General features: G+C 36.9%; 1 protein-coding gene across 34 annotated transcripts in view; it reads right to left on the reverse strand.

The window, feature by feature from the left end:
* Positions 1-263: 263 nt before the first annotated feature.
* The window catches only part of PHTF1 (putative homeodomain transcription factor 1), a 62,506-nt gene continuing 48,254 nt past the window's right edge, over positions 264-14,515 (reverse strand). For 20 of the 34 annotated variants that reach the window (XM_016925356.3, XM_009428902.5, XM_063815014.1 and 17 more), the window contains 9 exons: positions 13,297-13,518; positions 9,630-9,758; positions 8,926-9,198; positions 7,707-7,838; positions 7,122-7,208; positions 3,848-4,003; positions 2,754-2,849; positions 1,312-1,437; positions 264-783 (listed from right to left, as the gene is read on the reverse strand). In XM_016925356.3, coding sequence (XP_016780845.1) covers positions 763-783; positions 1,312-1,437; positions 2,754-2,849; positions 3,848-4,003; positions 7,122-7,208; positions 7,707-7,838; positions 8,926-9,198; positions 9,630-9,758; positions 13,297-13,518 — 1,242 coding nt within the window. In that variant the 3' untranslated portion in view covers positions 264-762. Of the gene's footprint in view, positions 784-1,311; positions 1,438-2,041; positions 3,293-3,847; positions 4,004-4,604; positions 4,880-7,121; positions 7,209-7,706; positions 7,839-8,800; positions 9,199-9,629; positions 9,759-13,296; positions 13,519-14,515 lie in introns of those variants that run through there. The other 14 variants (XR_010158686.1, XR_010158705.1, XR_010158688.1 and 11 more) reach the window with 7 other exon arrangements.

A 14,515-nucleotide genomic window follows, 5' to 3' on the forward strand; every position in this document is an offset into this window, starting at 1 on the left:
TATATGGAAACAATGCTTCCATGGCTTCCACATAGAACGTGGAAACCATGTTGTATGATGGAAATGGATGAGTAGGCATATACTTAAATTTTTCATGCTGAATTACATGGCATATTGTACGCATGCATCGTTCGCCAACAACTATACAGTTATTAACTCAAAATCGTAAACGAACAAAACATTTCTCCACAGTTTAACAGAAACTCACAGTTTAAAAGTTAATTTTCTTCCTTCAACAACAAAGAAAACCTAGAAACTGAAAGTCTCCAGTAAAGTTCTTTTATTCGGATTTAACCTAAAATAGTTCGCTTGATCTCTCTTTGATAGAGAAATGAAATCTCCAGTTCTATAGACTATAATGGAAAAGTATTGAATTTGCATATTTCCAATAAAAGATATTTGCTTCATGCTTTGGGCATCTATCATAGTTGCCCAAAAGACTATGTCCAGTAAACATAACTGTCACAGTACTGAAGCGCAAACTTACAAAATTGTCCTTGTGTTACCACAACACACACAGTCTTTAGTCAGCTGACTATTCATGTTGTTTGAAAAGCATGAAAATACAGGTTTTTAGCATGCACACCCAGTTGGAAAAGGACTTGCTCCTCCGGAAACACCATTCATTCGCTTTGGCAGAGCTGAGAGCACCTGTGCATGTGAACAAGCAGGTGGGTATCTCACTGGTTTCTGCAGTCATCACTTTCCTTGATAGGTAAGTTTTGACACCAGCCAGGGGAGACTCCAGGCATTTAACTCAGCTTATGATTTAATTTTCCACAGCTAAGAGAACAAAATCACCAAAATAAGTTAGTTCTAGGAAAACCAGGTGGGATTTATAGGTACACTTACATGACTATAAACTAAGAATCCTTTATAAAAGAAGAAAATGTATCAAGTCTGGCAATAGCAACCATAGAACATCATAGAGAAAAAACATTTAAAACTTCCAGGATCAAAAATAATACAATGCAGTTCATGTACTGGTTTTCATTCATTCTACATCTGCACATTCCCCAGGATCAGAGTAAGACCATTACCCAGCTCAGGCTATTAAACTGATATGAAATTCAAACTTCATTTTTTTTGTTCCATTCAAGAGCACTGTCTGTTATATTTGTGTAAAATGAGAAAACCGAAGCTGAAAAGCCTGTGGACCACCAATCAAAATGCCTATTTCTTTACCTCAAGAGTTATTTGCATGCTAGAAACACACACACACACACACACACACACACGTGTGAAGAACACAGATTTCTGTACATAGTAATTTTTAAGACTAGGATGCTACAGAGTGGTGGTGATACTTACTCTTATATTAAATCCTAGAAGATCACTTATAACACCTGAGACAGCAGAAAGGATAACTACTCTTGTGATATTGTAGATTAAGGGATTCATTGTCAGTCCATAGAGTCTAAATGGTGTGTCCAGCTCCTACAAAAAACATCAAAGAATTGAAATGAGATACATGTTTTCTCATAGCTACTCAGTGACTTCTTGCTGTGTTTTGTCTTGGGTATAGATGAATGCTTAAGGCTGTCTTTCCTTAATATTCAAAGAGCTACCTTCAAAAAATCCATAACGTGTTCTCACCTACTTTTCTACTAACTAAGATTTTTTTAGGTGGATTTGAGCAATATGTCATTTGTAGTTTTATGTATATATATATATGTATATATATACACACACACACACACACACACACACACACACATATATAAAATATGACAGACATCAGCAATCATCAGAACCTGGGTAACAAAATTGGAAATTTTTTCACAGTAGTTATTAACCCAAAACCATCACGTCAGCATTTTGAATCTACACAGCCTAGCATCTATCTCTTACTGGGTTCTGAGAAGTAAAACATTAATTAATGTATTTAAAACAGGTTAACTCACTTTATTTTTCTGGTATAAAACCACCACATGGTGGCCATAGCTAGAGCTTGGGTCCTCTACATGGAGAGTCTGGTATGGGTCTTTAGGCCATGGTCACTAAATTCCTGATAGGGAGACTTGGTGAACATGTCTCTTACCAGAGGTTGGGGGTGAAATAGCTGTAGGTCTTGGAGATGGCATCAAAGGTGCCCTTGGCAAAATTGGCCAGGGTAGCAGCGCAGTCCCCAGTCAAAGTGCAGCAGTGGTGGGTAACCACCATCAGCAGCAGGTTCCTGGGCACAGGGGCCAAGACAGTAGCAATGCCTCTGGAGGCAGGGATGAGGCCACCAGCACAGAGATGCAGGCTGCCAGTCACCTTGCAAGGGTAGGTAGTGTGAGTGTGAGGCTTGCTAATCTTGTTCCCCCAGTAGTCTCCTCACACAGGGAGGATAAAGAGCTTGACCATGATTATAGCCCCATGGATGGTGCTGGCTACCTCCTTGGAGCACTAACACCCAGACCAACATAGCCGTTGTAGTCCTCAATGGTGACAAATGCCTTGAACCTGGTCCTTGATGCACAGAGAAGAGGCAGATCTCCTCCAGGGACTTGATCTTCATGTCCTTGACCAGATGGCCCAACTTGGTGATGGGGAGCCACTCTTTGTCCTTAACCTTGCCTCCAGGAGCTCTGTGACCTCAGCTCTGGTCCTAACCACCACTGTGACCCCTACCCCTGATGCCACTGTGGAAGAGTCCACTTCCAGGACCCCTCCCAACCCAAGGTATCATCTGCCATTTAATGTTTTCTTAGAGAAAAGACTGATTTAACTCAAACGATAGTAAAAGTGTATCATAGCCTATGACTTACTTTCAACAACTTGGTGGACAGCTTTAATACATTGTTTACTAGAGTAAGCTGTTCTTTCTTATTTGGCTTTTTTTCCATCTTAAGATATAAATTAATCTAAGGGAAGGAATAGAAATTAAGGTAAATTTCTTGGAAAAAATATATATACTGCATAAAATCTGGCATATTTCAAAGGTCATGTTTTCAAGTAAAATAAATTTTGAAATTCCAATAGCTATTGCTACAGAGAACATATGTCATGTGCTCTAGCCCCCATTCCTGATCAGTCTCCCTCTGGCAAAGAAAAACTATTTAGTGATGAAAAATTAATGATGAAGCAATTTAAATATCAAAACAATGAAAAATTTTAATATTACTTGCAACATAACATAATTAGCACGTAAGCACCTTGAGTTCAAAACCTCTATCTTATTCATCTCACTATCCCCCTAGATAATCTAACATCCTCGTTAAACATTTATGGAACGGAAGAAGATAGCTCCTTTTACTTTACTAATTCCTTATATTTTGCCTTGTAGGAAGAATTCTCCATTATGATTCTAAGACAAAAAAAAAAAAAAACAAAAACGAATGATAAATGTTTTTATTCAAAGTTTATGGAAAAACTTGAAATTAAAAACAAAATTTAAAAAACTTTATACTACTCTGTATTTACAAGAGATATTTCTCAATCTTAGTGTCTATTCACATACTGAAAACCAAGTATCTTCCAAACACTGAATAATGTATTCTATGTCTAATACAGAAGAATTCAAGAAGCTTATTATACATGCTAAAAGACAAGTACTCTAAAGATCTAATACTTGACATAGAATATGAGATTAAAAGCATGCTCCATTACCACCAATAAAAATCTCTCCATAGTATACAAAGTCTTTTCAATCCATTAGATCTTAATTCTCACAGAGCAGGAGGAGATATTACATCCATTTTATTAGGGATAAGCAACTACAGAGCAGCAAAGTGACTTGTGAGGTCCTGTAGCTAGAAAGTGACAGCTAGACAGTGATTAAACCCTGAATCCTCTGCAGGAACCTTACAGCGTATTATGCTACCCCTAACCACTAAACCCAATTGACAGGACTGATCAATACCTGTTCTGTAAGTAATATTGAAACATTGCTGTATTTCTTATTGGTTTCAGACCCCAGTGAGGCCAGACGCAATAAAAAAAGTAGTAAAGCTGTTTCCCAGATCAAAAACTCCCAGTTATAAGCATCATTCAGGAAAGTTTTATGTCCTTGGAGAACCTATACAAAGGATAAAAAAAAAGTTAAGTTTTTCATTTACCTTAAAATCATGTAATTACTCTTTTACTCTGTCAATTTAAGAACATTTCCAAAAATCCAATATTTTAATACTGAAAGCAGAAGAGCTTTAATACTCATAAACTATTACCTATTTATTTAATCACTATATATTTCTCTAAGTTTTCTAGATTTTCTCCTTTAGCAAGGGTCTAGAAGTAACAAAGAAGGAAAATACCACAAATAAAATAAGACAAATGCATTTGCAGCTACTTTAACTATCAGTGTGTCCACTCGCAACTATATGGCAACCATTATTCAAAGTAATAACTTTGCTTTATGTCAAGTGAGCTCCCTAAAACATGTGGCTCATTCCACTGGTATGACTAGAAAATCCTAAGGATCAGTTCTTTATTCTGTTTTAGGCTCCAAATAACAATAGCAGCAGCAACTACCATTTATTGAGTGCCTATTATGTGTCAAATTTTCCGGTAAAAGGTTTTTGTTTTTGTTTTTAAATTTGTTGATTTAAAAGTAAAGAAATTTACTCAAACAAGCCCAAAGTAAGATGGAATTTACTGAAAAACATACAGATAATGCTCACAGAAACCTTGTGAAAAACAGGAAGTCACCAAGCAGCTGCCCTCTCCATCTCGCTTCCCCCAGGGCTACGTAGGCTCCCATCTCCACTCCTCTTAGACAGCTCCATTGCCTTACAAGACCTTTGTTTTCTGCCTCCCCACTGAGTTTGACTCATATTAGCTTTGGCTTGTCATGGCACCCTAGCAGCAGACTTCTCAAGATAAAATGTGGAAATCAGAAAGCAATAGAATCCTAAAAGTGCTGAAAGGAAATAACTGGCAACCTGGAATTCAATTCCTGGTAAAAAAAAAAAAAAAAAAATCATTCAAAAGTGAAAGTGATAAAATATATTTTCAAACAAGCAAAAACTGAGGGAATTCATCACCAGCAGACTGGCACTAAAATAAATACTAAAGGAGTTACTCAGGTAGAAGGAAAATAATCCCAGAGAGAAACACAGAAATTCAGGAAATAAAAAGCAATGGAAAAGGTAAATATGTGAGTAAATATGATTAATTACACAAAACAATAATAATTACACCTTGTGGTTTTAAAATATATGTAAAATTAAGGTGAAGGACAATAATACAAAAGGTGAAGAGGTAAATGGGATAAACTGTTCTAAGGGCCTAGCATTATCAAGAGCGTGATCAATTAATCAGTTTATTAGACTATAAAAAATTAAGCATGCATGTTGTAATCTCTTTACTACTTACAACAATAGTAAAAGAATATATAACAAGTTAATAGGATTAAGTGGAATATTTAAAAATATTTGGTTAATAAAAAGATGACAAGAGGAGTGAAAAAGGAAAATTAGCAGGTAGAAAAAGTAAGAACCAAATATATTTGTGGTTACAGTAACAACATTAAGTTTAAATGGGCCAGACACTCCAAAATCTAAGACTGTGAGGATGGATTAAAAAAACAAGCAACCAACTGGGCACAGTGTCTCATGCCTGTAATCCCAGCACTCTTGGAGGCCGAAGCAGGAGGATCCCTTGAAGCCAGGAGTTCGAGGCCAGCCTGGGGAACAAAGCCAGACTCCACTTCTATGAAAAATTTAAAAATTAGCCAGGCTAGGTGGCATGTGCTTGTAGTCCCGGCTACCAAAAACAAAAAGGAAGAAGAAGAACGAACGAACAAACACCAAGCAATCATAAGAGGAAATACTGATTATGAGAGACACACCTAAAATATAAGAACAAAAGAATAAAAACAGGTAGACAAAGATATAACATGTAGAAATGAATCAAGACAGCTGGTGCAATGAAATTAACATCAAATCAATAAGAAACATTACAAATAGAGACATTTTGTAGGGTCATGAAAGGCAAAGCCTGACATTTTTCCAGATTAAAGGAGACTAAAGAGACATGACAATTACATGCAATATGTAATTCTGAATTGGATCCTGGATTCAGAAAAAATAAATAAATCACTATAAAGGACATAAAAGTCAACTGCCCAAAAAGATGGATAACAAAGCTAAATCTGGATGTACCCAGTTACACATAAAGCAAAAACTGACAGAAGAGGAAACACAGACAAATCCACAATCAGACTTAAACACACCTCCACCAATGGCTGACAGAATAAGCAGACCAAAAAATTCAGTAAGGATGTAGGTAATTTGACACATAAAGGACACTGCTCTCAACAATGACAGAATACAAATCTTGTCAATGTGCTAATGGAAAATTTAATAAAACTGAATGTATGCTGGATAACAAAGTAAACCTCTACATATTTCAAAGGACTGAAAATATTCAGAGTATGCTTTGACCACAGTAGAATTACATTAAAATTCAATAAAATTCAAAAAGTATAAGATAAACCTGTAACTTCTTTTAATGCAGAAAGCACGGAAGTGCTTTACAAAAAGCAGACCCTGTCAAAAGGATACAGGAGGGGGTTTCTAGGGGCTCCCACTGGCCAAATTTAGGACAATGTAGGCAGCAAAGCAAATATAGTAACAGATTTTTTTTTTTTTTTTTTTCATGGAGATGGGTCCTCATTATGTTGCCCAGGTTGGTCTTCAACTCCTGGCCTCACGCAATCCTCCCACATTAGCCTCCCAAAGTGCTGGGATTACAGGTGTTAAGCTGCTATGCCCAGCCTATAGTAATAGATTTTAACCCACTGTATAAAAATGAGAATACATGATTCCACAGTATAATAAATAAATGAATGAATAAATAAGAGGGAAAGAAATGAAAGATCTACCTTGGAGTGACAACTAATAAATACAGAAGGAATAATGTAGTCAGAAAATCAGTTATTTTGCAATCATATGATAGTTTTATTATCAATTAATAATTACCAACTAAAATTAGAGCAATCTTACAGTTTGAAAGGACTTCAGAATTACTTGTATTCCCATTTTGAAAAGTTAGAAAAATTACCAAACATCCAAAATAGTAAAAAATGTAGATGCATTAAAAATACATACTTAAGGACAGTGACCTAAGTCTAAAACAGAAAGTAAACTCTATAATAGAATTTTCATTTTTCCTTAAAGCAGATGTGAAACTTTTACCTGAGCACAACAAATGAAAGCAATCGAAAGTGTCAGTAGGAAAACCGAGGATACAACCACATCAACTGAACGCTGTGGCCCCCGTCTCTGTGGAGTGAGACACATGTGTTAATGTTTTAGTTACTGGCAGACAGCAACCGCCCTCACATTATTAACACTCTGAATTGTACTACATTCGTGTGAAAATAATGTTTATAAGAAGTTTCTGAGATAGGATTTTAACATATTTTGGACGTCATCAACTTTAAGTACTGAAATCCATGCATTTCCAAATTAAGGGTGACTGATTCATTGACATACTTTCGGCTGGAGTATTTCCCAAAAAAGTCAGAAAAATATAAACTATTTAATTGTCACTTTGCCCCTAGGAAATTTAGATTTTCTTTTCCCTTTCTAAGCTCTTCTTTACCTACCCCTACCAGCTTTGCAGAGAGATGACATCCAACTTGCTGTCCAGCAAGTCTGTCAGCTGCTGCTATAATCTGCCTGACACCCAGAACTACACTGTCTACTGAGTAACTGCTGCCAGGAGCTTCAGTGAGCATATTCTTGCACATACTCTATTGTTAATCAAATAAAACTCACCTTTAGATAGGAACGCAGTGATAACCATATTTTAATATTCTCCACCTTCTTAAGTCTGAAATGAGGTATTTCATATTTCCTAGCTTTCCTGGCAGAAGTAATATGGCTGAAGAGTTTTGCAAATAAAAATCTCTAGAAGAGGTTTAAAAAAAATCACAGTGAAATGTATGTATGTGTCTGTGTATTCATATAATTGCCAACGATATTCCCAGAATACAAAAATGTTAAAAAGAATGAAGTTCTAATCAGTGTTCAGTAAGATGGGCAGTGAAAATTTTCATTAATAGCTCATTACCCTGTTGTTTCCAAAGCACATTACATAGTAATATACTTCTTCACAATGTGGTACACTCAACATTTGCAAGGAATATTCTTTGGAGACCCCCAAAGAATGGTTGGTGTTTATGGATCCACTACTTCACAAACTCAAATGTTTATACATGATTCTGGCTTATTCTCAAATTTCCATTCAAAATCACATTTCTGGGGCTGGGCATGGTGGCTCACACCCTGTAATCCCAGCACTTTGGGAGGAAAGACGGGCGGATAACTTGAGCCCTGGAGTTCGAGACAAGACTGGGCAACAAAGTAAGACCTCACCTCTACAAAAATACAAAAAATTAGTCGGGTGTGGTGGCGCAGGCCTGTAGTCCCAGCTACTGGGGAGGCTGAGCTGGAAGGACTGCTTGATCCTCAGGAGGTCAAGGCTGGAGTGAGCCGTGATCACACCACTACACTCCAACCTGGGCAATAGAACAACACCTGGTCTCAAAAAAAAAAATAAAATAAATCACACTTCTTCTGCATATCACCAATATTTTAAACCCTCCATCCATAATTTTTATCAAATTTCAATAAATTTATTTCTCACTTGGCCATTTTTCACAAAAACATTATCACATGTAGATAATTATTTTATTCTATGGATAAAAAACAAAAAAGGGACACTGAGGTGCAGATGCTAAGCAGTCGGCTAGGCTCACTCACTGGCTAAGCCACTTATTCTACACATGAGACCTGGCAAAATTTCAGATTACAACGTGTAATATGTAAATAGTCAATAACACAAACAATAAATTCACAAATATCAAAAGTCCACTTATCAATCCTTTATTGCCCACATCAACTTGAAGAGAGACCAAATCAAGAGAACAAAAGCAACTCAATGGAATATCATATACAAAAACAGGTAAAAAATTTTCCTTATTTCTCCACTGACCTGTTTATATGTTCTCTCTGCCACACACATCATGAAAAAAAACATCCAAGTAAGACACAATCTTTCAAAAAAATTAATTATGGACAAAACAATAATAGGTGTAACAGGTGGTGCCCCACAAAAGAGAGTCAAGATCTCCTCAGCTGAAATGGACTTTAGTTGGTCAAGGCTCTTCTCACGGAAAAGTCGATGTAAGAATGGAAAAAATGCTAATCCAATAGTGACAACATTTCCCAGCATCTGATAACCTACTCCTTGCTGATAGGCATTGACCTGTGAATTAATTTAAAATTTCCACGATTATTGTGTTAGCTAAATGGAGTTACAAAACAGTATTTATCAAACACTATTTAGACTATTAAAAACACATTCTAAAAGTATAAATACAAATGACATACAGATTTATGACTTTCAAATCTTATTAAAAATTGGGATTCAATGAGATAAGGAATATCTGTAGAGCATACCTGAACAGTGGATTATGTTAATAGAGACCAGGTATAACAAATAATGTATATACTACCATGTAAAGACTCTGACTACAAAATTACATATATATGTTAATAATGTTATTATATATAATATGATATATATGTGCTTCAAAAGCAGAGTCATACTGTTTTAATCACTAAGAGATTCTTATAAAATAGCTCCTGATCACTTCGTATATTTTTTGAAAAATCTGAAAACATATTCAGTCTTACCCTGCTCATGATGATGCCACTTATTTCCAACACAGACATATCCATCTTTTTGCACTCATTCCCCTCCCAGATTATTGCACTAACTCGATCAGAGGAAGGACTTGAATTCTGAAGCCAGAATAAATGATTCTGAGAAGAAAAATATAAAATTGTTTCTATCCATGCCTTCTTGCCTCCATTAGTTTTTCTTTCCCAGGCTCCATTCATTTGCCAACACTCTAATAACCACCTCTATAATGCTGGTCCTTTCTTTTTTTTTTTTTTTTTTTTTTTTTTGAGACAGGGTATCACTATGTTGCCCAGGCTGGTCTCAAACTTCTGGGCCCAAGCAATCCTCCCATCTGCCTCTCTCTATACAGCCTTCTGTGTAGCAAGGACCATAGGCACATACCACCATGGCTCGCTAGGTCCATTTTTCCTTACTAAGCCATTCTCTCATCTAGAGAGGGACTAAATGTCTTCTGTTATGAGGAGAGATAGCAGTCCATGATCTCCAAGGTTGCTTCCCTCTCTAAAGGTATGGAAGTGAGGATAAGCTTAGTGTAGTCATGGGCTATTAAGAAAGAATTTCTAGAGCTATGAGATTACACTGGGAGTAATAGGAAGTAAAGGAAGAGAGATACTAAAAGGCCTTATAGATCACATGAATGACTGAGGAGTTAAGTCTGTTTCTGGTCTAACCAGGACACAAAATTAGTGAGGCTTAGAAAAGCTCAAGTGGAGACAGTCACAATGAAAACAGCTCCCTCTCCTCCTCTGCCATATCATGTCTTATTCTTTAAATACTAGCTCAAGTCCCATTTCACCAACATGGTCCTCTCTGACAGCCTCAGTCTTACTAACTTTGCCCTTCTCTGAAATGAAAAACTTCTACAGTCTGTATCAGACAAATTAACATCTTATTATATGGTGCTTTTATGTTGTCCTCTATTTGTTTCCTATATAATTATCTTGTTCCCAAACTAAAAGATAACCTTCTAGAAAAGGACCATCTGGCATATTTTTTCTCTTCTACCACCATGCTTAGCATAATGCCAACAAGCATTTATTGATTTGAATCACTGATTTGATTGATTCACTGACTTATACAATTCATATTAAGCACCTACTATGTATCATGCCTGTGGATAAAATGGAGAACAAGATAGATGTCCTTGCTATCAAAGAGCTTATAGACTTCTGAAGGAAGTTACTATACAGCATGGTAAGGAAAGGCAAGAGTGCTTTAGGAGTATATAAGAAAGGCTTCCTGAAGGAAGCATCACTCAAGCCAAGACCTGCCTGGAAATAAAAAGGAATGAACCAAAAAAATTGGCATTAGAGAAAATTATGTCCCAGGCAAAGAAACCTGTATGCATAAGGGCCCAGAGGCACATGAGGCCTGGTACATATCAGAAACAAAGAAGGTTAGTTGAGTCGAAGTTCACCATGTGAGGAGGAGGGAGGGAATGGTCAGAGATGAGACTGTATTAGAACAAATAAAGGAACAGAAGCAAGCAATCCAGAAAGAAGAAAAAAGGATTTTAAAGGAAGTGGCATTATCAGATTTGTATTTTAGAATTATCACTCTGGCTGTAGCAAGGAAAATGAAAGGAACAGAGGCAACCCTACAGAAGCTACTGTAATGATCCAGTTGAGATAAAATGATGGCCTGCACCAAGCAGGGTGACCAGAAACAGAGAGATGCAGGTATTTAGACAGCTGAATCAAAAGAACATAAGCGATTAAGGGTGGAAAGAATGGGGCCAGCTGGGCGTGGTGGCTCACGCCTGTAGTCCCTGTACTTCCGGAGGCCGAGGTGAGTGGATCACTTGAGGTCGGGAGTTCGAGACCAGCCTGGCCAACACAGCGAAACCCCATCTCTACTAAAAATACAAAAATTAGCCAGGTGTGGTGGCAGGCGGCAGGCACCTGTAATCCTAGCTACTCAGGAGGCTGAGGCAGGAGAAACACTTGAGCCTGGAAGGCGGAGGTTGCAATGAGCTAAAATTGTGCCAGTGTACTCCAGCCTGGGTGACAGAGTAAGACTCCATCTAAAAAAAAAAATGGGGTCAAGAATGACTTCAAGCTTTTTGACTTGGGTGGGTAGTGTGGTATTAAGAAATACAGGGAATAAAAGAAGAATAGGCTACGTGAACAGGATTGGAAAATCATTTATTGCATTTGACATGGTGAGTTTACCACACTCAATTATTCTTATATATGTCTTAAAATTATACTGCAAATCTCAAAGGAGGGGAGTGCTACGGAGATCAACATCATCATGATACTATGCATAACTACTGAAAACTAATGTAATTTAGATGAATCTTCAGACTGAATGCAAAAAATATTTAGCCTCACTGCAAAATCAGAAAAAGTAGCATAAAATTTTAATGAGAGCCAGGTATGGTGACTCACCCCTGTAATCCCAACACTTTGGGAGGCTAAGGTGGGAGGACTGTTTGAAGCCAGGAGTTAAGACCAGCCTAAGCAACATAGTGCGACCCTGTCTCTACAAAAAATTTAAAAATTAGCCAAGCATGGTGGCTAATCAGGAGGCTGAGGTGGGAGGATCACTTGAGCTGGAGAGGTTAAGGCTGCCGTGAGTCATGATTGCACCACTGCACTCCAGCCTGGGCAACAGAGTGAGCTCTGTCCCAAAAAAGAAAAAAGAAAACTTTAATGAGAAAATTTACACTGTTTCTTGTTCATTTTTTAAAAATTATATACATTTAATGAAGCGATTTTTTAAATGAAAATGTATAACCTAAATCAATGGTATTTTTGAATCAAGAATATTTGACAATTAAACAAATATATATCCATCATCCACTATTTGCAAGACAATGTGGAAATATTTAGCCTAAAGAACAAAAACCTAAGAATCATAACAATCATTGACATTAAGCAACTGAAAGGTTGATAAGAGAACTATTTCTTCATCATTCAATCTATCCACAAGTGGAATAAGCTGTATCATTAAATAACAAGCACTCCAGCTCCAGAAGTATTTAAGAGGCCAATTGATCATCTGATGGAGATATAAATAAGAATGCTAACATTTATTGGGTATTTACTCTTGCCAGGTATTATGCTATGTACTTTATATTATCTCATTAGCTATTTCACACTATTCCTAAGAAGTAAGAACTATTATCACCACACAACAGATAGTAAAAAATTTACACAGATGTAGAATGAATCTCTACATTGGTTGGAAGGTTGAAATACCTTCTAATGGCTATCTGATTTTATGATATTAATATAAAACCTGAAATTAAAAGCATTATTTATTTTATGCATTGTTCAAAAAGCAAGCAATACCATTTCCTAGTAATTCATATGTAACACTGTGATGTTCATGAAAATATAAGGTATATTCTCTATATGCAAACTCTACTCATACAAAATATAAAATACACATTAAGGACCATTCTAAGGAAAATAATAAGAAAAAGTAATATACAGAAAAATTTAGGTTAGGGCAACTCTAGATTACTTCTCCATGAGTTCTAATCCCAACATCTTCACTTATAGACTATGCTCAGTTTCCTCACCTCTAAACTGGGGATAATAATAGTATCTACCCTACAGGATTATTGTAAAGTTAAATGAGATGACAGAGTGCCTGACACACAGTAAGAACACAATAAATACTAGCTATTCTTATCATGTCTGCACAGACCTGCTGAAAAACATCCTCTTTGGGGTCACGTTTGGTCCCTGAGTGAAGGGTATTCACATGGGCCCCCTCACTGTCACTGGTGACAGATGACCGGCACTCTGGGCCATGTAGCAGGTCGTCCCATAACATATCCTCAGTCTCCGAGTCATGGCGGGTGCTTTCTGAGTCTCTTCTTGACATGTTGAGGCTTCGAGAGCCACCACTCACACCCGATCTAGAGCCCTTTAAAGGAAAACAAAAAGCAAAAAATGTTATTCATCTTTAAAAATAATTACATGTGAAATAAAATTAAAACAACTTATCTATAGCAATGGCTTGAAAGCCTTCAGAAGTCAATCACCATGAATTAATTTTTTCACAGGGCTTCACGTAACAATAATGCTTTTTTATTTTTTGATACAGGGTCGTGCTCTGTCACCCAGGCTGAAGTGCAGTGGCATGATCATAGCCCACTGCAACCTCAAACTCGGGCTCAAATGATCCTCCTGCCTCAGCTGCCTGAGTAGCTGGCACTACAGGTGCATACCATCACACCCGGATATATATATATATATATATATATATATATATATATATATATATATATATACATTTTTTTTTTTTTGTAAAGATGTGGTCTCATTTTGTTGCCCAGGCTGGTCTCCGACTCCTGGTCTCAAGCTATCCACCCACCCCAACCTCTCAAAGTGCTGAGATTACAGGCGTGAGCCACCATGTCCAGCCAATAATAGATTTTAATATTTAAATGTTAAACTCTGATGTCTCTAGCAAGCAGTACTCCCTCTAAGAAGCTATTGCCAAGTTATGGAACTGATCAACTAAGGTGTTCTGGAAGGGGAGTGATTCCTGTAAGCACACCAAGATGACCCACTCAATTGGCTTAGCTGAGCTTTTTGACACACACAAAGTGACCCCAACTCTAAATATTGTGAACTTGACTACAGACCTACTCGTGAACAGGATTCAGCTCCAAAACGTTAAAGGATAATCAGTCAAAGAAAAGTACAAACATAAATATGAAAGTTATTCCATGACCACAATTGCCTTGTTAATCAAAATAAAAGAAAAAACCACACCACCACCATCTACTCTGCTCGCCTCTGAGTTACAATTTTCCAAATAATATAATATGCCCTTTAGCTCTCATGATGAGATTTACTACTCCCATCTTTCAGAACTCCTTTCTCAAAAATCTGTCTTCATCAGCATCAATCCAATT

This window comes from Pan troglodytes, chromosome 1 (assembly GCF_028858775.2).
Source record: "Pan troglodytes isolate AG18354 chromosome 1, NHGRI_mPanTro3-v2.0_pri, whole genome shotgun sequence".
NCBI lineage: Eukaryota > Metazoa > Chordata > Mammalia > Primates > Hominidae > Pan > Pan troglodytes.